Source organism: Heloderma suspectum, chromosome 1 (assembly GCF_057233095.1).
Source record: "Heloderma suspectum isolate Gila_16-S chromosome 1, 16-S_ref, whole genome shotgun sequence".
Classification (NCBI taxonomy): domain Eukaryota; kingdom Metazoa; phylum Chordata; class Lepidosauria; order Squamata; family Helodermatidae; genus Heloderma; species Heloderma suspectum.
Genome location: NC_139458.1, coordinates 221,119,001 through 221,145,724, shown reverse-complemented (window position 1 = coordinate 221,145,724; position 26,724 = coordinate 221,119,001). Strand labels below are relative to the sequence as shown.

Sequence of the window (26,724 nt, the reverse complement as noted above, 5' to 3'; positions counted from 1 at the left end):
GGCAGAATTCTCTGCCATCCCTACATCTGGGTGTGTTTCCTTTCAACTTCAATGTGGTGGTGTACAGAGGCCAATTGCCAAAACAGTTACCCTTGTTCCAATATTTCTGGCCCTGACTGTATATTAAAATAAAGTTTTTATAAAAACATTTAAACCAAGTACTCACAGTACCATAATTAACAAACAGACTGGACTGCACAATCAATGGGTAAAGAAATGGGTCTTCAATTGGCATCTATAGCATAGCACAGTTGGCACCTCCGGAATACTAGGCGGGGAGGGCATTCCATAAGGTGGGCACCACCACAGAGAAGGCCCACTTATGGGTTGCTACAAGATGGCAATCTGTAGGTTGCAGTAAAACCAGCAAGGCCTCCTCCAATTATCTGAATTGGGGAAGGCAATCTGCCAGGTAGTGCCTGCAGTGACACTGCCTCTGTGCTTCAGAGCACTGTAGGAAATGTAATGGTGGCTCCAAGCTATCCTGTGCTCAAAGTGCCAGAAAAGACGTCCTGGAATCAGTTGTCAATGCGGGGTCCTGCTGGGGCTCCAGCAGCTGCCCAAGGATGTTGGATGCTGGTATCAGCCCTGTAGTGGAGAAAAGTCACAGGACTATACTCTTTAGCCCTCTTCAGGCATTCTGTTTTGGGGTACAATGAACATGCGAATGAGGAGAGTGAGGATGAGCGTGCTAGCTCTGCGCCACTCCCTCCACCATCGTTGGTCCCTATGTCTTGAGGGTGAACGTCTGCAATGGAGAACTTTTTCAACCTGTGAAGGCTCTCTGCATGATTTAGAACCCTGGAAAACTGAGGTGGGGTAAGCAGAGTATGTTGAGAACCAGTGTGGAGTAGTGGATTGAATATCAGACTACCACTAGTCAGACTAGACCCACACTTAAATCCCTGTTCAGATGTGAAGCTCACTGTGTGACCTTTGGCCAACGTGACAAACCACAGTGGGTTGTCACTCACCCTTGTTTGTTTCAGGGTGGCTTGTTGTGACATCCAAACCCAGAGATGTTTCCTCAGTGTAGTTTATTAACCACGAACAAGCCACCCTGAGAATCCATGGCTTGTTGTTGGGTTGCTCAGGGTGGCTTGTTTTCAGGGTGGTTTCTCATGACATCCGAACCTGGCAGAGTGGTTTGTGCATGTTTTGTTGGAAAGGGCTATAGAGCAGCCTGGCAAGAGACGCAAAATATTTGACCACTCCTCACAATGCCCTCCATCCCGCCTCCTCCAGCTCGGCGTTTCACTTGACAGCAACCAGCTTTATCCCCTTGTGAGCCGAGTTAGTGCAACTATGCCTGTATGCATGATTGGCAATTTGGGAATGGGGGGTTAAGTTTCCCCCCTCCTGTTTCAGTACTGACCCCCCCGAATTGCCATGGTCCTGAATAGAGGGTGCACACGCTTACCCAGAGGTAAATCAATCATGCATACAGGCATAGCTGTGCTAGGAAGAGAAACGGGCCACAAGGAGCAGCCAAAGAGGCTTTTTAAAGGTGTCAAAGACAATAATTAAAACCCTCAGCTGCCTTGTCCTAAAACTTAAGTTAAGCCCTTACTCCTCACATGGAAGATATGGCATATATATGTCAATGCAGGTGTTTCGCAAAGCAAGGCTGCAAAGGTCCCTGGGATATGTGCTGGGAGCGGATGGGAGGGCAAATGGGGAAACAAACCATGGCAAGCCAGTGAGCGCCTGACCATCTGTCTGCAGCAGCATGGCTTGGAGAGAGATTAACCAATCCAACCTGGCTTTTCGAACTAGCCCACTATCTCTCCGTCTGATGTACCTCTTAGGATTGAGGGTAAAGGTGAGTTGAGGGGCACCTTGGAGAAAGTGCAGGATAAAAATGTAATAAATAAATAAACAAACACATCCCTGTGCACAGAGAGTGGAGAGGCATATTGCACTTCCCCACAATCCCTCTGTTTGCTCTTCTCATTGCAATGATGGGCGTTTTGTTAGTTTAGAATAATTAATACTTGCTGCCTGATCTGTAATAGTTCTTTAGGGAAGACATGTACTGGATGCCTGGTGTAATAATGGCTTGATGTTGAAGAGAATGTAATGGTAGGAGCTGCATATTTAGTGCTGCATATTTCTTCACAAAACTTATGTGTCTTAAGATTAGCATGATCCCCACAGCGATCTGACAGGAGGCACAGATCTGCAGTGTTCAGATGATGTTATAGATCAGAGGTGGGCAATACCTCTGTACATACCACCTGTACATATACTTCATGAAAAATACTTTCCTAAAACTGCCCATGTCATGTGACAGGTTACAACTGCCATATGGCACAGTAATGTCACAATATGCAGGAGGGAGAATAGGGCTATCTACAATTTTTGCCCATTTACTATGATGTGCTCACATCAAAGTGCACTAGAGTAGCAACTCTACAACATAAATTCCATGGATACCAACATAAGTGAAGGTTGCTTGCCTCTGTATCTCTGGAGTGTTCCAATCAATTATGACTTTCCATTCAAAGAACAGAAGACACTGGATTATGTAAACTACTTAACTTATGGAGACTTGAATGCTCTTTGTTTAGAGACTGTAGTTAAAATTTAAATCAAGTTATTATGCCTTCCAGATTGTGTCATGTATTGCAATTTCTCTTTGAAGAGATCTGAATGAGTATGCTTAGGATTATGATACTGAGAGCCGTGCTCCCATTAATTACCTTCTTCCAGTCTGGTTATAGACTCTGTAATCAAAGGATGTTCTACTGACTCAAATTCATCAAAATGGCAAGGAATGAGACCAAACTGATCCAATCAGAAGAGTTGAAAATAAGTAGCAAGTAAAGAATACATATGGCATATAGAACCAAACATGGATGGGTATTAGCAAATCATTTTTCTTTTCACACTAAGGTGGTCATTCTACCTGCCTGTAAATCACGTCCCATGGAAAGCCGAAGTGCTTACAATAACTGAAATCAAAGGCAGTGTTAAAATAGACAGTATGCAAATTGTGGCATAAAATAGGAATTTATATTTTATAAATTCCATGAATGGATCATTGCTCACTTATTGTGAAGGTTCCTTCTGGTTTGGTGTGACAGAGGCATCCAACAATGGGTTAAGTCTCCCCATTGCCCAGGAAAGGTAGGGATCACATAACCAATATCTTTGCCTTAGTACTAGTGATTTTGTGGTCCTCCCCCAGTTCTGTCCTATGGCTAAGCTGGAGACAGAGTCAGTACTGGGAGCCATCCTAGAAGTATGACAGGTTAAGATAGCAATAAGAGACAGTACCCCTGACACCCAAAAGGGTGTGTCAGAGCTGGTACTGTTATTGACAATCATTGCGCCCTAGTTTCTGTGAAGACTCCGTCAGCTGTATAATGGTGGGTTTGGATGTCTCTGTCACACCAAAGTGGAAGGAACCTTCATGGTAATTGACCAATATTCCATTCCCAGTTTGGTGTGACGTGCACCAGCTAATCTGACTAGTAGAGTGGAAAATGTTGAGGCTGAGTCATAGGAAGCATCTGTTGCAATATCTTTTTTTTCCAAATGCTGCCTCTGCAGAGCTGCAGCAATAGCTGTCTATTTTGTAATGCCTGGTGAACGTGTTAGAGTTGGACCATGTGGCTGCTCTACAAATCTCAACAGAGGGCCATTAGTGGAAAAGGCTGCCAAGGTGAGTGGAACATGCAGTGAGGTGTGAAGGCTTTGGGAGCTGTTGGACCTTGGAGGACTTGCAGATGCATGCCTTGAATCTCCTGACCAGGTTGAAACTGGATGCTTTCCCCGCTAGAGAAATAGGAAACGGAGTCGGAATTCATGATGTCTGCTATGCATTTCATGTACATTTTAAGAGCTCTTCAGGTACCCAGCTTAAGCCACACCCTTTTGGAGTTGTGAGAGGGTTTGGGGCAAAGGAGGGCAGGATGTGTTCCTGTGTTCTATGAATGAAGGCATTCCCTTCCAGGACAAAGGGTATTCTGGCCAGAGAATTACTGTCTCCTTCTGGAAAATGAAGAGGTGGTCCCTGGACTAGGAGGTTGTGGGCCTAATGGAAGAGGATGACTGGGTTCTAGCCTAGAATCTGGGATACAGGGACATGAGATATCTGTAGTCCCTGGAGTGAAAGGAACTTCAGAATGCCCCCTGTTGGAATGAAAGGAGGAACAGAATTGTCTGGAAGACCTTTTCTCTTCTCTTCTGTGAGAAGAAGGCATTGCCTTCAGTGGGACATTGCCTTTTTCTTGCCCCAAGTCTCTAGTAAAATACCTTAAGCGCCTCCCTCATCTTAAAGGGAACAGTGACTTAGGTGCTTCAACATTTCAGTATTTCAACCAGAAGGATCTCTTGGCCACTGTGACAGCTGCTATGGATCTGGTTCCAACAAGAGGGCATTCTGAGTGGCTTTGGCCCAAATGGAATCTTATGATAATTTCACTAGGCCTATTTGCTGTTTATGAGATCCTCCACCCAAAAGAGTGAGGCTCAGGCAAAAATGAGGCAGTGGAGGATGATCTGATGGCCAGGGCACCTGCCCCACATGCTTGAGATCTGTGTTGGAGCCCCCAGCCTGTAGGAGGAGGGCAGCATCCACCTGAGGCACCTTTAGAGAGTCCATGGCCTACTGGGGTAAGGAGTAAAATTGTTGAGCGGTGTTTAAGTCTTTTTTGCCTTGAAACAGGGATGCCCACTATGCCTTAGCCAGTTTGCTGAAAGGAGAAGGAGAGGGTACTTCCCTGCTAGGATTCTGGAAATATAGATGCTCTCGTTCAGGGTGACTGGTTGCAAACTGACGAATGTTAAGGCTTTAGAAAGCAGGGGTAGAAAATCCTTGATATTGAACAACCTGGCATTAGACGAGACATCTATGGAGCTCTAGTCAGACCATCCTTCTTCCTTCTGGTCAGAGATGTCTTTGTCTCTACAGGGAATTGGGGGGGGGGAGTTGCTATTCCATGTTCTGGGTGCTCTTGGCTTAAGAGGGTGTGCCTTGTCCACTGCAGAGCAGCAGCGTCTGGAGACTCCTCCATGAACTGGTCAAATGAGTGGAGGAGGGCCAGGTGGTTCTTGGGAGCCTGTGTTGCTGACGTGGCTTAGCGCTTAGGAGCTGACTTTGTATTTTGTTTATGTTTAGGCATAGGGGAGAGGGACAATTCAGAGGAAGTCTGCATTCTGACCCTCTTACAAGAATGCCTTTCTATCCTGTTGTTGTTGCAAAATTTGATCAGTAAGCTCCAAAACAACTGCTCTTTTAGTTCTGCTAATGAGCCTGTCCTCCAAGTCAGAGACAATGTGGGAGATGCAATGTCTGATTAGAGGAGGTAGAGGTCACCAAATTGAGTCAAAACGTCTCAGCAATAAGTACTGGGTGTTCTGTAAGCTGCATTGAGTGCCAATCTTTGGTGGAAAGGCAGGGAAGTGAGGTGGTGGACACTGTGCACTATGCTGGGCAAAATATAGCACCCTTCTTTGGTGTGAAGGGAATGCGGGGGGGCATACTACACTCCTATTGCTCTCCAGTTGTCCACATGTCATCCTGACATGACATGGCAAAGAGATCGTTGTCAAACCAGTCTATGTGGCAGCTAGGGCCAGCATGAAGGGACTCAGATGCAGAGTCAATACAGGTAACAGGCTGGTGATCGGCTATTTCTGGAGTTTGGGGGTTCAGCTCCACGAGTATGCAGATGACACCCGACTCTACCTCCCCTTTCCCTCTAAATCCAAGGAAGCTGTTCTGGTTCTAAATTGGTGCCTGATGTTGGTAATGGACTGAATGAGAGCAAACAAATTGAAGCTTAATCCAGACAAGACAGAAGTGCTCTTGGTTAGCTGAAAGGCAGATCAAGGAATAGGGATTCAACCTGTGCTGGATGGGGTTACACTCCCCCTGAAGACAGGCTCGCAGTTTGGGTGTCATCTTGGACTCGGCCCTAAACTTGGATGCCCAAGTCTCGGCAGCAGCCAGGCGTGCATTTGCACAGCTGAAGCTAGTGCGCCAGCTGCGCCCATTCCTAGAGATGTCTGATCTGGCCATGGTCAAACATGGCTTAGTTACATCCTGTTTGTAATGCACTCTATGTGGGTCTGCCTTCGAAAACTATTCAAAAACTTCAGCTGGTCCAGAATGTTATGGCCAGATTACTGACCAGGGCTGGTTACAGGGAGAATACAACTCCCTTGTTACAACAGCTTCACTAGTTACTGGTCTCTTTCTGTACTGTCCTTCTCCTGGCAGTCAAAGACCACTTTATTTAAGAAGGCCTTCAGCTTATAAATGGGTCTGGTAACCCAACCCAGGTTAATAACATTTTTTTCTGTAATTGTTATGTTTTTGTTGTATTTTAATTTATTGTTTTAATCTGTAAGGCGCATTGCTCTGTAAGCCACACTGAGTGCCATTTTTTGGTAGAAAGGCGAGGTACAATAAAATAAATAATTTAGAAGAGAATGAGGATGGGTGTGCAACCTCCAGCCCACCACCTAATCCAGCCCGCAGAGGCTTGGGCTCCCTCCCTAACATGGCCCACTTCCCTCCCCAAGCCCCGCCTACTCCCCAAGCACCATTCCCTACCACGAGGCTACTGGGGCTTTGGAAGGAGGCAGGCAATCACAGACTGGAGAAAACAAAGGAATTCCTCTGGGGGGAGTAGCGCCTGCACACTCACCCCGTGCTAGCAGAAGCTCCTGCAAACACTAGATGGGTGTGCTTCTCTCATCCTTCACTGCTGGGGAGGTGAAGGATGAGTGAAACTGGGCTGAGCAGCTTCACCTGCCCTCCATCCATTCCCCGATGGGAGAAAGCTGTGAGAAATATTTGCCCCAGAAGTCTTTGCATCTAGCAAGACTCCTGCACTAGCCTGCATAATAGGCTACCTTGCAAATATTTATCCAAAATAAGGAGTTATTGATCTTCCACATTTGTCTCATAAATTGGGACACTCTCTTAAACTATGATTTTCATTAAAAAAGCAATGGAATATTAAGATATATTCCTGAATTAATTTTTAATCAGTTTGATCCTAACAAAGCATTTGTGCTGACATGCTGTGACTTTTGACAGAATCTGATATGCTGATATGCTTGTGCTGACATGCTGCGACTTTTGACTAAATCTTTCACGGACCTAGGAGCCTGCTGTGAGAAAGATGAAATTCTCCCAGCTGAACTCAGAAAAAGAATAACTGCTTACTAAACAATTGTACCTGTTCAGATTATGACACAAATCAGTGAACGTGAAATACTGTTGGAAGTAAATAGACCTAAAAAACACTTAAGATTTAAAACTGTGAAACAATAAAACAATAAAGAGAAGCAGATGTTATCCTATTTTGAAGGGAAGCGTGGCTCAGAAAAGCTGACAAGATATGAAATAAATCTATCACCTCCCAAACCATAGCTGAGAATGTCAGAAAAAATATAACTAATAGCTAAATAAATTCTGTTCTGAGGAAAGGAACCACGTAAGCAGCACTAATAAGAAATCAGATAAATAGGAGAGGCAAAATACAAAAACTCCAGGACATTCCACCCATCCTCACAGAACCAAACATCAGTTCTCACAGGACACAACATCTGTCTTCATGAGAGCCCAAAACACCTGTCTCAGATTGACTTGTCTACTCTGTTTTGCTCCCAGCTCAGAAATGTTATTGGGTAAGATATTTTGCTACTTTAAAGGCAATGTTCCTAAACAATTCTTTAAAAGCTTACAAAATGTTTTTTTCTCGCAATCACTATGTATTCTTGTATGTTTAATGCTCTTGTATCATAAAATGTGGATCACATAGAAACCGCTTGAGATTTTGAAGTAAAAGATAAAAAGATCTCAGAGTCCTCTATCTAAAAATTCTTTATCTTGATACTAGGAATTTTGTAAACTTACAATTCCTTGGTGACATTTTGTGTCTGGAATATGGCATGGGATATGTTAACTCCTGATCCATGATCAAGCTACATACAAAAATCCCATATCATAATACCCCTAGACAAGGACAAATCTGTCACAAAGAGCAGGGCAGGCTAAGCAGCTTTGCTGCACAGGGGCCTTCTCTAATGGACACCTGTCAGGGATCAAATGAACCTGCCCCTTTAACATCATTTGGCCCGTGGAGGGCTGGGTGGGGGATCATCTGGGTGGGGCCTCCCCACCTAACTTCAGTGCCCCCCCGGTTTAAGGAAGAAAAGCGATCAGGAGCTTAGAGTAATACAGAAGCAAACAAAGGCGCTAGCTCTGTCCTAGAGAAATGCAGGGATGAACTGGAGGAGCCTGAGATCAGTAGTACTAAAGGCAAAAATCTTGGTCATCTGATTCCTGTCTTTCCTGTCTATGTCTGCAGAGACATAGCCCATTGTTGGGTGCCTCCTCATACCAAACTGGGAAAAGCCTTTTTGTACAAAGTTGTGCACAATGACAACTGCACTGAATTTAATCAGAATAGTTCATGTGTGAGAAAGGAGCCTTTTTTTTTTAATATAACATGAACGTATAAATCCGAGTTGCAGGTTTACCAATGCTGAGTGGAGTGAGCATTGTTAAAGAGTCCATCTTTCAATATTTTGCCAGTACAGTGTCATCTGCATAAGCTAGGGAGTTTTCTTTATTTGCTTTGACTTGGAACAGCAATGTACTCAAAGACAGAACACACACACACAACTCAAACAGTGTGGTGTAGTGCCAGTGTGGTGTAGAGCCAGTGTGGCGTAGTGGCGAGAGTGTTGGACTGGGAGCCGGGAGATCCGAGTTCTAGTCCCCACTCGGCCATGGAAGCTCACTGGGTGACTTTGCGCCAGTCACAGACTCTCAGCCCAACCTACCTCATGGGGTGGTTGATGGGAGGATAAAATGGAGAGGAGGAGGATTATGTATGCCGCCTTGGGTTTCTTAAAGAGGAAAAATGTAATAAACATTTTTATAAAATGTAATTTTATAAATGTAATTTTATTGTAAATTTTATTTACAATAAAAATGTAAATAAAATGATACAAATGTAATAATCAAACAAACAAGTACGTGTCTAATTTAGACAGAAGTAAGTCCAGGAAAAGCAGAGAGATTTGAGAATTACCTGAAAGCAGTCAAGTATTCTGTGTCTCCCATTGGTGGCTCAAGACCACCAGTAAATGCCATATTAACATTGAAACCGACACCCGGTCCAATGCCAACCTAAGAAATACAGAGTGGAAGAAAAGAATGTAACAGGTTACACTTCTGGCAAATATTGTCATGTATGGCACTACCCGTATTTCCTCAGCTGATTTCACAGGTCTCCTACAATTCAGTATGTAACACAATAGTTGCTGTAGAGGTGATTTTGTATCTCCTTTAAAAAGCTTCCTGTCCCATCAGAACAGTGTAAATGGGATGTAAAGACAGAAACAGCCTTAATCCTTAAGTACATTAACAGTGCAATCCTATAAATTTCTGCTCAGAAGTAAGCCCCACTGAGTTCAATGGAACTTAATCCTGGAAAGTGTGTATAGGATTACAATTCAAGAGAAAACATTCTTCTCATGCTTGTAGCTTTAAAGCAGGGGTGGGCAACTTGTGGCCCTCCAGACGTTTTGGCCTACAACTGCCATCAGCCCTAGCCAGCATAGCCAACTGTAGGCCAAAACATTTGGAGGGCCACAAGGTACACAGCCCTGCTTTAAAGGGTCAGTTACAAATGAAAAACACCAATATTTCCCAATTGTTGAAGGTTCTGCTTGCATTAAGAAGTAGTTGAAACAGAATAACATCTGACTGCTGGGAACGTAAGTAAGTATTTTCTCAGTCACCATGAGCACTGCAAAAACAGTTAGCTTCTTCTCAAATATGTTATCTTGAGTTCTGTTATTGCCTTCTCTCCTAGCACACATGTTCTCCATATAGATTCAGTGAGCTCAGGATAAACACTGCTGCTCTTGGCCAGAAGCCACTGGCTGGAATTATATATGATAATGAAATACCATCTCATAATCAATTCAAAACAACACATTAAAACATAGCACATATCAGAAGAAAACCTTGCCTCCCACTCAATCTACAGATAAAAATGTGAATAAATAATATATGTTAACAGCTATTATTCACTAAATGAATATGGAAGATCTGGGCCTTGGAACAGGTTTTTCAGCCTACCCCTGCCTAAGTTTCTGTAACTTTGCATGGTCTAAGATATTACAATGCTATGAATTTTCTCAAAACATCAGTCTATCCCTGACTGCATATCCTGATGCTGTTTGCATTTAGTTGTGTTTCTCTTATAGAATGCGCCTGATTTCAGCCTGCACTGGTGTCGCAGAACGTTAAAAACTCCAAACCTGCAGCCATTGACTTTCTTAGGGAAGAAAAATCATCTAGACAGGGAGTGGGGAGACTGTATGCCCCATGAAAGCTAAGTGGTGACCTCACTATGCCTTTAAATCCACCGTCATTGCTAAAGAGTAGCAACTAGGGCTCATTCTCTCTCAGGTATTTCCATGGCATATGCACTTTGGGGGTAATGGAGAGCACTGTCATTGTTAATTACAAAATAAATTCCAACTCTAGTACTAAGAAATTGGACAATGGCCCAACTAATAAGCAAGTCTCCAGTAACAACCAAGAATGAAGCTTGAGCTTATGCTGTGTAGCAAAGCATATTTCACTATTTGGACTGACTAAACTCTGAGAGGGACAATAATAGAGTTATGTACTGTGAAGTATGAAGAATGGCATTAACTAGACGGTGTACAACTTTCACATACCACAAGCGGTGGCCTTGTTTCATAGGGGAGATTGATACAGAATATTTTGTTAGGCAGGGACCTTCTATCTTGGAATGCAAGACAATCTGCAGTTCCATACACACAGAACTGAGTGGGGAGAAATGTCTTTTGTTTTGTACTTCAAAAATATGCAAGTTTCTAACTTCCAGGTCTGTTCACATGGTACACACACAAGCAGTCCCAACTGTTACCAGGTACACATCCACATGAATAAACTCAGCACAGCAATTGGGAGATCACAAGTACTGCCAACAGCAATTCATGTGATCACAACAACTGGAAAACGTACCTCCCCAATCATACAAATTGATGCTAGTTATATCAGTGATTCTCAGGTTATGTTACATTTCTCAATGCAATATGTGACCAAGGATGCCAAGGACTGTTTGGGTGTAAATAAAAGGCACCAGCTCTAACTGTTATGCAGGTATGTACAGTCTGCTGTGCTGAAGCCTCAAATGGTGAGTGTTTGACCTTTCATGTCTTCCTAAAAGAACATTTGTATTTTTCCCTGCCCATACATTCTTACAATTCCTCACTTTAAAACACCTCCCTTTGCCACTTACATTAATTGGTGGGAAAAATAATTTCTGCAAAATTCTAATATTGTTTTCTATCCAAAATTTATAAATGACCAAGGCTATGTAACAAAAGCCAACTCTGCCCAGATTTTACTTTTGTTTTGCAGAATTTATTTGAAAAGCCCTACCCTTATAGGACATCCTGTATCTTAAAGAATCATTCCCTATTTCACAGCTTGAATAATGCAATGACTAATAATTTCCATGATTCCAGACTACTATAGCAAAGAACATAATGTTTGTCTTAACCAACACTACTTAGCTCCCATTCATAGCTTATATCAGCAAACAGACATACAGGACAGCAAGGAAGGCTAGTATGAATAATAAAGCCAGCCTTGCAGAGATTAGATTGTTAAAGGGTTCATCATTTACTTTCAACAGAAACAATGTATATATTCTATGTGTTGTTGGGAAAATTCTCCTATTACAGAAGAGAACTTTTATTCAAGTATGGGGAGCCCTCTGCTGGTGGGAAAAACAACATTGATATTAAGTGTCAGCTTTTATTTTAATTTTAAAAATAGCTACCATAGTTCAAAATTATTTTTAATTAGATACCACCTTTCCCTGCCCACCCATATCAGCTACATTTATCTTTAGCTGTAGTGGATTTAGAGGTGGGGGAATTGAAAGATGATTACAGATGACTAAAGACCAGAAAAACTGCATTTCAAAATGGCAGAAATTGGATTCTCTTCCCTCCCCCCACCCCCCGATTGTACTGAACTTTCCAGTGTTTTATTGCTTGAATGGCTTCTAAGATTGTGAGATAATTATTACTGCAAATGTTGCAAACACACATTTATCAATATTATTATTACCTCATCAGGAGCTCCACTGCCTGGAAAGAAGTTTCCATCATCATAGCGATGTAGTGAAATATAAAGAACATTAGGATCATTGTAGAAAGCCTGCTGAGTACCATTTCCATGGTGTACATCCTTCAGGGATAGAGATTATATTATATGAGAAGGATTATTACATGAGTGGGTGTCCACATTAAATTCTAATTGCAATATTACAGTGCAAAGGCCCTCTACAGGGAAAGGCTTGACTACAAAGGTAAGGGTGCACAATTTCATTTCAGTGACACCAATAAGCCACAGCCTTAAAACATTTTCACAACTGAGCCAAAATAACTAATTAGACCTTTGCAGCTCACTCTGCAGAGTTGTGAAAGGAGCAGTATGTTGAAGAAGGACTACTTTTCAACCCTTGAAACAGAAAATATATGCTGGCATATAAACACTTCTGAATACAAAGAGATGCCCTGATAGAATGTCAGCTACATATTAGTTATCATCATCACAAGTAACCAGAAATGCCTTTTCTTCCAATGTGTTACTCATGTGGGCACTCGTGCAATCAAGGGGCAGCAGGGTCACATCCCTGCCCTCAAGTCAGCATGTCAGGTGCAGATGTCTGCAGGGCAAAAACCTATGCATAGAGATCTACACCGGTAGGCTTTTCCCCTGTACATATCCACACCTAACATGTAGACGTCAGGAGTGGGAGAAGTGTGCAAACATGGGGTGAAGCCAGCATGCAACTCCATTGCTCCTTGATCACAGGAGTATGCCTTTGCCCAAATATTGCATGAAGGGAGCTTGTATCTCTGAGAAAAGGAAGTTGGACTGTTAGGTCCTAAGACAGTAGGGAAAAAAGAGTTAACTCCCCTTCTCTGACTCAAGAGGCCAGGCCAACCACACATACCCCCAGCTGGAGAGAGGTCCCCTTCCAGTTCTTGGTGATGACTACAGCATGGCCCAAACAGTAAGGCCTGCCAAAGGAGCCAACTTGAAGAACAGGAAGAAAACAGATTGGCAAGACAACGCAGAGAAACATTTGCTGTGCAAATGCGATCCCTACCCCCACACTGAGCTTTCCTTGACCACCATCTTCCTATTAACTAGACAGAAGTTAGATGATAAGTATAACTTTTTCTTATATAGTGGTAGGACAGTAGACAGGAAAGAAAGATACTATAGCTGTCCCACATCCCAGGGTGGGAAGCTAGGCCAGGTCCCCATGTATGGATCTATAACAGAACATCCTGCCTCACCCACCTACTGAGGACAGTTTCTGCAGAAGCAAAGAAATCAATCTTATAGTGCAGGAGTGAACAACATGCGCCCCTCCATTCCGCCACAAAAATCAGTGGGGAAAAAAAGGGTGGTTTTCTGCAACTGCTACAGAGGCTTACTAATGAAAAATTTTGGTTTTTTCCAAGCCATTTTTTGTTGTTGCCACTGTTGCAGCAAGAATGAAGGGAGGCAGGGGAGAAAAACGCCCTTGGACCACCTGAAGTTGCCCACCCATTATAGTGCCTCATAAAGGACAGACAGCAAGGGCCACATTGTCACGTTGCAAATGTCGTTGACAATGCATCAGTATGAAGTGACAGAAGCTGCTGCACTCGAGGGTGTGTGTAGCAATACTTGTTGGGACAACAAAACTAGTAGCTTGGTAAGCCAAACCAATTCAGTTCCTGATCCACCTGATAATGGTGGATCTCGAGCATGGGTGGGAACTTTTCCCTGCCCGCAGGCTGCATTGCCTCATAGCTAACCTTCTGGGGTCCACATGCCAGTGGTGGGTGGGGCCAAGGCATACACTCATCCACACACACTCATTCATCCACATCCACGCACAAGCACACCCTCATAACACACCTGAAGACTGACTCCCAAACTCAACAACTAGGAGGTTTTTTTAAAAAAGCCTAATTGCTGGGGCGGGGGTGGGGGGTGGGGGAGAGAGATCTTTGTTGAGATTGCGGCATGAGGAGAGCAGAGGGTTAACCCTTCCCTCTCCCTCCTTCCATCTGATCTTCCTTAATGGCTACAGGAGTAACAAACTAAGAACTGATGGCCAGCACAGTTGCTTAATGTGTTAAATCCACCATACCCCTACAAAAGAAAATTGGCCAGCTCATATAGATTAATTGCAGATTAACGTATTGTGATTCTGAGGTTGCAGTTGTGCTGACAGAGTTCTTGCATTTTGTACCTGTCCTTGGGGGTGGAGGTGTTTCCAAAACAAAAACTGTTTCACTCACCCAGTCCACTATAAGGATTTTGTTCACATTCAATCTCTGCTGGAGAAGCTTGGCTGAAATTGCCACAGAATTAAAATAGCAAAACCCCCTGAAAGATAATGGAATATGGTAGATGCATAGGTGGAAAATATACCTCTGAATTTCAACAATAAACATTTTTCAAAAACAATAACATTTTATAAACTGTCTTTCCTGCTGCTCCAAAATGAGGAAATAGCTTTCGGTCAGTAACTGTGAAGGTGGCAGCATGAGCTATTTACTGCAAAAACTGTGAATTTACTGCACAACCTGTTCTCCCGTTTCAAAATTCAGGTCAAAAGAACTGCTTTTGGGGGGTGGGGTTGGGATGGTGGTAGGGCTATATCTTGAAAAAAGCCTAATTGAGAGACTGTCTGACTCTTCTCAATCCTGTTTGTTCCGTTTTTTTCCCCATCTGCTGTTGCTTTGGCACCCTTTTCTTCTTATTAGATCAATCCTACCCAATCAAGTATCACTTTGTCAACATGATGATGTCAAAACACTACAGATCTGGCTACATTCTGTTATCACTAAGGGCAAACAAAGCCTATTCAGAGTGGGGGTAATGCTTCCCCAGAGTGGAGTTAATCAAACTGTTTCATTTTGAAGAAATAGCAAAAAAAATTGCTAAAATAGCAGTGGGGCATTATGTTGGAGAGACCACATGCAATTGTTACAACATTTGTAACCTCTATGTAATATATTTTCATAGAGGGAAAATGGTACAAATTAAAAAATTATCATGGCAGAATCATATCAGAAGAAATAAAATGTATATTCCTCGTGCCTCCACACCACTCCTTGCCGAAATCGCAAATCTTCCATAAAGTCTATTAGTTGGTTGATCATAATGCCTGCAAATCAAACAGCTTTGCACAAAAGTGGAATCTTTTCACAATGTATTTGGAGTGCAAAAGGAACATCTTCTAGGTGCAACATTTGCATGATTTTGGTGCAATGCTGAACAGCTTTTGCTGAACAAACTACAGCAATCCAATTCAAGATGTGTATAAATGTACTTAAGAAATTACAATGTAGATAAGGATTAAAACTTGTGCATAAAAAAGTCAACCCCTGGTCATACGGAGACGTTTCTTAGAGTGGAATCCTATGCATGTTTAGACAAAAAAAGTCCCACAACCTCAGCATTCTCCAACCAGCAAGCTGCCTGGGGCATGGTGGAAGTTGTAGAACTTTTTTTCTGTCTAAACAGTCATAAGAGTACACCCAATGAGTAGTTTCCAATGTCAGTCCTACATAGAGTACATCCACTGAAATGAATGGGAAAGAAATTAGGTGAGACTAACTTAAGTCTCATTCTTTTCAATGGGTCTGCTCTACGTAGGTCTAACATCGGATACTATCCTTAAACTTTTTAGGAATTATTCAGCAAACAACAACAATACCCAATCCTATTATTCTGCATTGGTGTCACATATTTAGTGCTGGGTTTTTAAAAAATTTCTTCATTAAGATAATACATGCTAATACATTTCACTTCCTACCATGACTCAGGGCTGTTACCTCCTGCCTTCCCTGCAGCCTCCCTCACATTTCCTCTCATGTTACATTTAGCCAGATGCAAAAACGTAATGTATTTTTCTGTATAAGTTAGAGAAGGTACATAGAAGGGTAAAGGGGAAATGGAATGGGGATGAGCAGACAGAGAAGCTGGCAGGTGGAAGAGGAGGTGGGGGTCTTTATAACAACTTGCAAGGCTGATGCACCATTCAGGGACCCCTACTGGAACTAGGGAGTGTTGTGACATTGTCCCAAAATCTTTTGTAAGAATGTTGCAATATCCAAACAACCTAGCTCATTGCCAAGAGCTAATTCTCATGTCTAATTGCTATACATGGAGAACCACAGTCATATACTGACATATATCAGCTGTGATGTAGAATGTGTGAGCTTTTTTTTTTGTTCCAATATAGTGTAGGACAATTGATGCATTTCATAGTTCCCCAACATAATTAATAGGATAATAACACACATTTACACACACAATCTTCGGCTATTGGGCGGTATAAAAATGTAATAAATAAATCTTATTTATGATACACACAGCCACAAATATCAGTTTTTCTTACTAGTCAAGCTTCTATTTGTCTTTCTTATTAACTCTTCCTGCTCTGCCAAATTCTCTGACATCTTCAGAGAGCTTTGGGGAAATGCAGGGGCTTTTCTTATATGTGCCAGATATAGATAAGAGTATGAAAAACTCCAAATTGGTGTACAAGAGGGAGAGAGGATATTCCATCTCCCTCTCAATCCCGCTGGCACATGCAAAGAGGTAGTGTCTTGTCTTACTTACTCAGAGTCTTAAATAAGAATCAGCAAGAATCTCTCCTGCTGCTTCTTTCAAGCAAGTATAAAGAATCTCCACCTCTCTTCCAAGTCCTGTGTGTTTGTCAGAGGGCTCAAGGGAGAGGAAGAATCTACATTCATGTGCACGGAGGTTTGGAGAAGGGAAGAAATAACGGGGTTTCTCCACTTTTCTTACTTCCTCTAAATCTCTAAACAAGAGAGTTTTACCCTTAAAGGCAGCCTAAAAATAATTTTAAATAAATACAACTAAAGTGAGACAGGGCTGCCTCTCCCTTTAAGACCTCTGACAAGCACAAAGGATTTGGAAGAGTTCCTCTCACTAGCGATGCAGTTTGAAAAATAAACTCCTGCTGTTTATTCCATTTTCCAAACTGCCATGCAAAGAGTTGTTTGGAGGCTTCTTACGAGTCCTCCTCGCCAGAGGGTCAGGAACATTTACCCATAATGAGCTGGCAAATGGGACTTTGGATTCCTGACCATAAACAAGCATGCACCTCTGTGTATGAAGTAGTATTATGGGAAGCCCTAAAAGTCCAAGCTATAAAACAAACAGACATGAAGCCAGGTGAAGGCCATACTTTGGCAATACATCCACACTGCAAATAACAATTGAAGCCACAATTGTTAATGAGTAACTGCCAGTAAGGATGTGTACTCCAGTCATGATATATTGTAAGGAGTTACAGGGCTCAAGCAAACCAGATATACACATATTAGTTTGAATATTCTACAAAATTCCTCCTCTTAAAACAAATTCTTTTAGAATCACATTTCAGTTGAAATGCTAATAGCCCACAAAGGTCAAATATGAATATATGAAATAATTTTTTAAAAATTTAAAATTTAAAAAAATCTGGAGAAAACTTTATGTACTTGCTGTTTTTGCACCCTGATTAAAAAATACTTGTTTCACTATCTGTTTGCAATGCTGTGTAACAGTTTGCAAGTCACATTCTTTACTATTCTTATGCTCTGACTCCAAGTGCTGCATTACTGACATTTTTCTATTGTTACACTCAAACATACTTATTATATACCTAATCTATAAATCTCTTAAGTTAAATGAATCCTAAATACAGAGGATGAGGAGTGGTCATCCCCGAAACTTTGGAAGCACACAGTCTGGCCCCCTCCCTCACTGTCTTAGCTGCTGAGGAAAAAGCACAGACTTGCACTGCAGCAGCTAAAATGGCATCTGATGAGAGACGTGGCAAAAGCCTCCCATCTGTCCCTCATGCCACTATATACTTCTTAACCCCAGGAAGATCAGGCTGCTCCAGTCACACTTAGGATACAGTACTGGGCATAGCATCAAGCTGACAACGTCTTTCAAAAAGAAAACAATCATAATAATCAAATAAAAGACCTTACACATTACAAAAACTTTCAGGATACAATGTTAGATGATAAGAAGAAAGTGATTCCATGATGACAGGCCGTATTTCCCAGCTTAGTATCATACAATTGGTTCTCTATATTAAAGAATCTCACAGTTAAAGCACAAACACATACTCACATGGGTGTACTTTCTTCTGCATGGTGACCAGGAGGTCGAACTACAGCAAATCCATTCTACCAAAATAAAACAAAAAAAGCGTGAGAGATTAGATACAAAACATCCATATGTATTTCAAGCATGTAAAAAAATTGTAGCAGAGTTACTAAATAATTTCAGAAGTAATCTGCTGTTTTTCTTAGTAAACAGATTGGGGGAGAGGCGCAAACAAATAAACAAAACCACCAAACACTGGCATCTTTTAAAATGTAAGCAAAACTACTCTTGTGTATTTATAGAAGAATCATGTACACTTCTGCCTGTTCTTCTAAACAGATGTGTTTTTAGGAATGCTGCTGAAATCTGGAACTTTTTCAGTAAGGAAATACTTTTCAGTTGATTGACAAAATTAAATATTTTCTAGTGCTGGCAGGTATGGTTATGAGAGTCTGAAAAATGTTTGCTCATATTTCTAGATTTACTTTAGGTAACAAACATATGTAATAATAGGTGTGCCGGGGCAACAAGTTGTTACTGCATTTTTATCATGGCAAGGCACAGTGTGTTCTGTATTTGCAGCAGGTTATCCTTGCAGGGGTTTTAAAAAAACTCTTTCAGGCCAATATACTTTTTAAATTTCACAAATGTGGTTTGCCATTTTCAACATACAATCTGCGGTAGTTTCAAAACTGCCAGCATTTAGTCCCGGAATTACTTCTGCTTCAAGGTACTGCAAGAATTAGATTTAAATATTCAAAGATACAACACAGTCACTATAGATAGTATCAGACACAATATCAAGCATCAACACCCATAATGCACCACAAATATGGAACATGCATACTCCAAAAATCTGGAACTCCACTCCATGTGAAATAGCAATGTTACTGGAAAGAATCAGACCATTTAACAAACCAGATGCAGCAGTCAAAAAAATAAGACAGAGATCAAATTTGGAACAGTAGAGTCTGTCCATCTTACTACATTATAGGGCTTTCCTGGGGTTCCCTGGGGAAGAAGTTCTCTAAAGCAAGATCCCAAGAAAAGGGAGACTATGTCAGTCACTCCACAGCCCATTTCATTACTAAGGAATATTAAATACAATTAAACATATATAAAAACAACTCTTGCTGAAGAATCAGTATGGCTTCTGTAAAGTTAAGTCCTGCTTCACTAACCTTTTAGAGTTTTTGTAGAGTATTAACAAGCAAGTCAACAGGGATGATCCAGGGAGATGCTGTAGCTTAGTAGTAGAGCACATGCCTTGCATGCAGAAGGTCCCAGGTTCAAGCCCCCACACCTCTAGTTAAGGCTAGGAAACAGCCCCGGAGAGCTGCTGCCATCACTGTAGACAATACTAAACTAAATGGGCCAATGGTCTAGGTACAAAGCAGCTTCCTATGTTATAGACACTGCAGGCTTGGATTCCCAAAAAGCCTATGACAAATTTCCTTATCAAAGTAATTTTATTTTGGGATAAGGGAAGTAGTTCTCTTATGGATCAGTGATGAGTTGAAGAACAGGAATAAACTGACAGTTCACTCATTGCTGGGAAGACAGAAATGGAGTTCCCCAAGGATCTGCATTTGGACCAGTGCTTTTTAACTTGTTCATGAATGATCTGGAGTTTGGTGTGAGCAGTGAGGCCACGTTTGCAAATAACATCAAATTATTCAGAGGAGTGAAAAACAAAGGGGCCTGTGAAGAGTTCCAAAAGGATCTCTCCAAAGGTGGTGAGTGAGCAACAAAGTGGCAAAATTCAATTCAATGTAAGTAAATGTAATATGATGTACACTGGAGTAAAAAGCCCCTAACTTTGCATGGGTTGAAACTAGCAGGAAAGAAATGTTTGGGTCATGGTAGATACATAAATGAAAAGACTGACCCAGTGCAGACCAGCTGTAAAAAGGGCAAATACTGGGCAGGATACAATCATGCCTTTGCACGGGTGGCCAGGCCTGCTGGTCCCAGTGCACGCACACTTAAATCACACCCCTTCCAGAAACAAGTGTTTCTGCTCGTTTCGGGACTTGCCCCAGAAACACTACATTGCGGCTGCCAGTGGTACAGGCCATGCCTGTACCGCATCGACAGGCCTAGCTGCCCACGCAAGGGCAAAATTGGATCCTGTCCACGGGAGGTTACAAGCTTTAATGAAATAAAATTGCCAGTCATGTAAATGCCCTTATAGAAATCTCTGGTCCAATAAAACAAAAATACTGTGTACAGTTCTAGTTGCCACAAAAAGATGGAAAAAAGAAACCCAAATGCTCAGGGGAAGTCGAACACTTTCCCTATGAGCAAGGGCTACATTTTGGGCTTTTTAGGGCAAACTAGACATTAAGTTAAATATATCTTTGCATTTAACATTCAGTTTTTAAACAAAATGTAAATTGCATCAGCTGAAGGGATTGATAATTAATGGAATCAGAACAGGTATAGAGGGGGAATGTAACCCTTTCCTCCAGTTCCAAGGAAAATTCCTCCTCTGAAGCTAGAATTTGTCTTGGAAGGAAGTCCCCTATTTGATTTCCGCCAAAGCAAATACCAAATTCCCTGTTCATGCTGCTCTGATCCCATTATCATCCCCAACTGATGCAAATTGCATTTAACTTCTGGTGTAATATAGTAAAAAAGGCAACTGAAGGGGCACATGACAGATATTTACAAAATTATGCATGAAGTGGAAAGAGGTTTTCCTCCTCTCACATCCAATAAAACTCAATGACAGTAGATTCAGGACAGACAAATGGAAGTGCTTCACACAATGCATAATTAATTTATGGTATTTGCTGCCACAAGATGAGATGATGGCCATTACTTTAGATGACTTTAAGAGGGAATTAGACAAGTTCATGGAGGATAACCTATCAATGACTACTAGTCATACTAGTTAAGCACAAGATTAAGAGGCTTGCCTCTAAAGAGCAATTGCTGGGAAGCAACATTGGAGAAGGATATTGCCATAGTATTCTGTTTGTGGGCTTTCCATGTTGAGAAACAGGATAGTGGGCTATACAGGCCTCTGATCTGATCCAGCAGGGCTCTTCTTATATTCGTATGGAGGCTCAAATGGGAAGAGGTCTCTCCTAGAACTCTGAATGAAGGGGTTTAAAGAGAAAACCAGCACCAAGACACATATTGGCAGCTAGTGCTCCTTAGGTAAGTTTGTGTTGTATGGTTCCAACAACTTGTCTCACCTAGCCGCATTAGCAGCATTTCCCCAATACTCTTCAAGGGCAGCCTCATGTATATAGAGCACATTACAGTAGTCAAACTCTGAGGCTACAGAAGCATGAACGAAGGTTGTAATGTACCGGTTACAAGAGACTGGAGAGGAATGAGTTGGTGATGACTCAAATCAGAGAGATTTTCAGTCTTCAAATTGTACAATAAAGATCAAGTAAAAATAAAACCCTTAGTAGCACTTTCAAGTGTTGCTCTGATTGTAAGAAATAGAATGTAGGGCAGGATTCTTGCTCCACAGATTTTAAAATACTAAAAATTGTGAAAATCATATTTTCTGGGGTTTTGCATGAAGAGCCCACAAGAAGTCACCCAGTCATTCTCACATCCACAAAATGAGGGCCAAATCAATACTGATATCACACTAACCTTCAGTTCTCCTGTAGCCACTTTAAAAACGAGCTCTATGACACACCCAACAGCAAGGCGAGCCGCACTGAATGAATGTACTTCATTCCAAATTGTATCACTGTCAACCTAAATAAGAGAGATTCACAAATACAGTAAAGCCATAGTTGTGTATTTTGAAACAATTTTATCAATATAAAGCAGTCTGCACTGAATTCTAGAATAAGAGGTGTGTTACTTGTGCAAACTGTTAAACCATAATTCTAGTGTTAATTGCTATGGTCATCAGTATCTGATGGCACAGCTCCTGCATTTTTACCAAATGAATGCAGACAAATCACAAGGTAAGGACCTAGAAGTAAATCACTAAGATGGATCACAGCAGAAGCTTCACTGTTCATCTCCTTGGTTTTTAGTTCTTGTTTTTATAAGACCCTCTAGGGGTCTCTTTTAAGTTGAACATCACAAAAGGTGGAAAACTGTGGGAAGTCTGGGGGCCATTTTCACACACACACCCGACACATCCCTCCACACATAGGCTGAACTCTGTGGGGTGGCATGTAGTCTGCTCGTTTGCAGGGGCTAGTTCCTGTTGCACTTGCAGTGGGTCCTGCAAGTGCAACAGAACCAGCAGAGGTGCAGCAGCAGTACTGGATACTGCCCTCTGTGCTTTATTACTGGTGTAATCAATTAATGTTTTACCGGTCACAACTCATCAGGCCCACCTCTAGGTATTTTGGCACCCTAGGAAAGATGTGCCTCTGCTGCCCCATCTCTTCTTTCCCCAGTCTCTTGGCTGTGTCCTTATCTTCTCTCCCCGCCCCGCCCCCTGGGCTACCACTTCTCCCCCCCACACACACAGACTCCCAACTCCTCCTCTTCTCCAGCTACTGCCTGTCTTCTTCTTTACTCGCCCTGCCACCTGCCTCACCCTCTGTGCTGCGCTTTGAGAGGTCGTTTCTTAAAGTGAGGCATGCTGGGTGAGCTGGCGCTGAAGATTGCCCGCATCGGGGCAGCACAGGCAATCGTCATACCCATCTCACCAAGAATGCCTCGCTTTAAAGAAGGGCCCCTCAAAGCGCAGCAATTGGGCCTGGTGGGCTCCCTGGCAAGTTGTGCCCAGCACAGCTCACCAGAGCGCCCATCTGATCTCTCTCTCTGTGAGAGTTTTCAGAACAAAAGATTGGGTGGGCCTATGGGCTCTCTGGGTGGCATGGATAAGTAGGCAAATGGCATGGGGGAGGGGCCCAAGCGCCACCATCTTCTGGGGGTTTTGGTGCCCCCAGAATCTAGTGCCCAAGGCAGTTGCCCTGTCCGCCCCCCACAAAGAAATGGCCCTGCCACTAACCACTTTTGTTCTTGTTTCTATCAGAGTTTTTTTTAATTGACTTAATTAATTTAATTAATCCAAGCATGCACCCCAAATGCACACTTTCCCCCCATGGGGGGGAGAAATGCTCCGGGGGGGGGCTAGAAGGGGGGAATGAACATTTTCGGAAGTGCACATTTGCATAGGTGAGCATTTTCGAACATGAATGCAAGCATGGGAAATTGCGAACATTTCCCAAAAATTATACTCCTGCTTGTGTTTGCATTTGGAGTTATAAATGGGATTTGTAAACAGGAGCAAAATTCTAGTATGTCCCTACACTATATACACATGAGAAAAAAATACTTACCCCAACACCACCACAAGGGAGCCTGACAAACATTGATGTCAGAGAGCCTGAGGGAGTCAAGAGTAGAACAGAACATTGTTGAAATTATACCATTCATAGGCTTTTTTATGGCACTTTAAAACCTGCAACTGAAAACATTTCATAAACACACAATGAATTGCATCTCTAAGTCAGCTGAAGCAGAAACCTACCCAAAGAATTATATTAAATGCTGCATGAATTATTCTGCTCCTATTTGCCTCTCGCTTATACCTTCCAGTTTTGATCTCTCACGCTAACTGCCAACACCTTCAGTGTCCAATTATACCCCATCTACAAAGTCATCCTTGTGGGTTGGATGTTGTAGGGTAGAGAGACTGTGACAGTATACTGCATGCCATGGTTTCCAGTATTTGTTTATGTGAATAGGGCAGTTGCAGGCTAGTTGCTCTAGAATTGTTACAAGACCTTTCCTTGATGTATATACATCTTAATGAGTTGTCAGATTGTTTTACTGCTTAGTCTTTAAACACACAAACTTGGATTCTCTTGATTGGGTTCAAACTCTATTACTGCATATTAATCTTCCCAATGTATTTTTGACTTGTTTTGTGAACCATTGTTAGGACTCAAAAGAAATTTTTAAAACTCCCACATTCTCATCAAGAAGTGCTCCAGAAGAAGAAAAAAATGATCTGAATGATATTCTATTTCTGCTTATTCAAATGTTAGCAGAGGAAAATAACTGCCAAAAAAGTTATCCAACATGATTGGGGCTACATGTGGTTGCATAACATCTGATATTTGGGTTATTGGGGATATAGCCAGATCAAATTGCATGTGCTCACACAATTGCCCCTGGTTCCCAGGGAGATGTAGCACTAGTGAGGGTACTTACCAAAACATCTGGAAAATCAGCTGTGCTGCAACTGTAAGGAGCCCAACCACGAAAAAGCAATTTTTCAGTGGCAACCACACTACATTGACATTTGAACTGGTACTCTATCTGTCTCAGAATGGCTTATTCCAAGCCAATGCATATTGGCAAATACATGAAGGGGAAGAAAAATCAGGGCACATACATATACTTAATTGTTGTGACCCACCCAGAGCACTTCAGCTATTGGGTGGTATAGAAATGTAACAAATAAATAAATATGAAATATCTATTTTCCAGAAAATAAAAAAGGGACTAATTTTTATTAGTGCCATGAAGTATTAACAGACAGTTAATGCTTTCCAAAATAATAATCCCCATTAGCATATGGCCTGACTGCTTTGTTCTTAAAATTATGACTTGGCATCATGTTAAAATATGTGGCATTTTAAAGAGAACAACTGAACAAGTGGTCAATTACTCTGCCATTATTCATCATTCTTTGTGCCTTCCTCAGCATTAACAGCAATTTTGTATTTTCTTTGAGATCATTCAGAAAAATATTTTAATGTTTTCCCAAATCTGATCCAATAATGATTACACTAGAAAAATCCTGACTCCCTATTACCAAATGATTGTTGAAATGTCAGCCTATTGCTAATAAATGCACTACATCCTTAAATAAAACCAGAGTGGATTTTTTGACATGTACATTACACAGTAATAATTCAAATGCCTCACAAGCTCAAGTATAAACAGGCTAAATTTACCAGCCAAATGTGTCACCTCATAAAAAAAGTAATGAGGTCACTATGACAGGACCAATTGTCCCTAAGACTATGTTGTCTGGCATTAATTACATTTCATTCTTGTAAAAATTTTAATTGATTAATGCTGCAATCCTATGCAGTAGGACTTGCTTCTGAGTACATATACAAAGAACTGGATTGCATAAAGATTTCAATACTGTATCCAAGATCATTTCAGCTATAAACCTTGCTATTTCAAATATTATCAAACCAAATTTCCAAGAAAATACCACTGACATTTTGTACAACTGTACCTAATTTCCAAGATTATTAAAATTATGTGTGGGTCTAATATAGACGTACTAATAGAAACAATTTTATCTAGTCAGGGATTTATTAACCAGTGTTGGGTTTAAATTATTTTAGTTTGTATATCTATATACATATTTTACGGTTTTATTTGGTTGTTAAAACATTGCACACATACATGTTTTCCACATTAATAATAATATGGGCTGCTTACTTTGTTCTTAAGACTGCCATTTAGATTAAGGGTGCAATTAAGGCTGAGAAAAGTCTATAACTCCCTGCTGACTGGGGCATGCTGGGAGGTATAGGAATTTTTTCTGTCTAAACATCCACAGAATACTTAGGATTGCACCCTATTTCATTTTTTTTTAATGTGTCAAGCACTATTTAAAATCTGGTTGTGATTTTCAAGGCTGCTAATTTCTCAAACTACTAATCCAGTTTTAATACACACAAGCAGACATGTCCAGAGGTCTCTTGCAAATGAAAGAGGAGTGATAAACACAAGAAACTCTCATACGTACAAGGGCTTTTCCATTCACTTCAGTGAAGGTGGAAGCTCTATATATTTATATATCCACAGATCACTAGGGTCAAGCTGCATAAACTGATGCTCAAAGATATAGAGAACACTGAATTCCCTTTTGTACCTAACAGTTTCTTGCTGTCCAATTTCTGTCTGTTCAGAGGGTTGGTACCATAAAGCAGTGTGTGGGCTTCTGAATGAACAGTCTGTAGCTCTTCTAGAGTTGCTTTTCTTCCACGAATACACTACAGGAGAAAAGAAAGCAATGAAATTGCATTTAATCTAATTAAATAAGATCAGCAACAAAAACCGGAAAGAACATAAATTAAGTGGTGCATAGGTCTATGTTCCAAAGAATTGATATCAGATCTGTGTTGACTTGATAAACATCTATATTTTCATTCGGAAATTCTGAATAATTCTTTCTCCAAGTATAGAATTTGAGGATCATTTGTGAAAACAGATTTTTGCTGTTTGGATATTGAAAATAGTGAAATTAATTAAAACCTAGGGCAATAATTCCCTGAATTAGTACAATTGCCTCACTAGGAAAGATTGTGCTGAAACAATTTAGCAAAATTTGGAATAACTGTATAATAAAGGCACTTCAAATAAAGTGGCTTGTACCCAACAGTGTCATTCTGTTGAAAACTGCTTCCATCAGCAGAACTAGGAGGGAGGGGCCATTTCCCCTTCTCTCACAGCCCTTCTGTGCCCTCAAAACCTGCTCTGGTAACCCTCAGTAACAGATTTTCGGGTGGCGCAAAGGGTTGCAGGGGGAGGAT

The 26,724-nt window shown here is 41.5% G+C and overlaps 1 protein-coding gene across 15 annotated transcripts in view; it reads right to left on the bottom strand.

The window, feature by feature from the left end:
- Window positions 1–26,724, bottom strand: part of HDAC4 (histone deacetylase 4) — a 240,882-nt gene that overhangs the window by 34,229 nt on the left and 179,929 nt on the right. For all 15 annotated transcript variants that reach the window (XR_014785743.1, XM_084819809.1, XM_084819817.1 and 12 more), the window contains 7 exons: window positions 26,064–26,184; window positions 23,500–23,546; window positions 21,842–21,949; window positions 18,248–18,303; window positions 14,386–14,473; window positions 12,149–12,268; window positions 9,060–9,157 (listed from right to left, as the gene is read on the bottom strand). Coding sequence is in view for 14 of the 15 variants with exons in the window: in XM_084819809.1 (XP_084675935.1) it covers window positions 9,060–9,157; window positions 12,149–12,268; window positions 14,386–14,473; window positions 18,248–18,303; window positions 21,842–21,949; window positions 23,500–23,546; window positions 26,064–26,184 (638 nt within the window). In the remaining variant the exon portion in view is untranslated. The remainder of the gene's footprint in view (window positions 1–9,059; window positions 9,158–12,148; window positions 12,269–14,385; window positions 14,474–18,247; window positions 18,304–21,841; window positions 21,950–23,499; window positions 23,547–26,063; window positions 26,185–26,724) is intronic.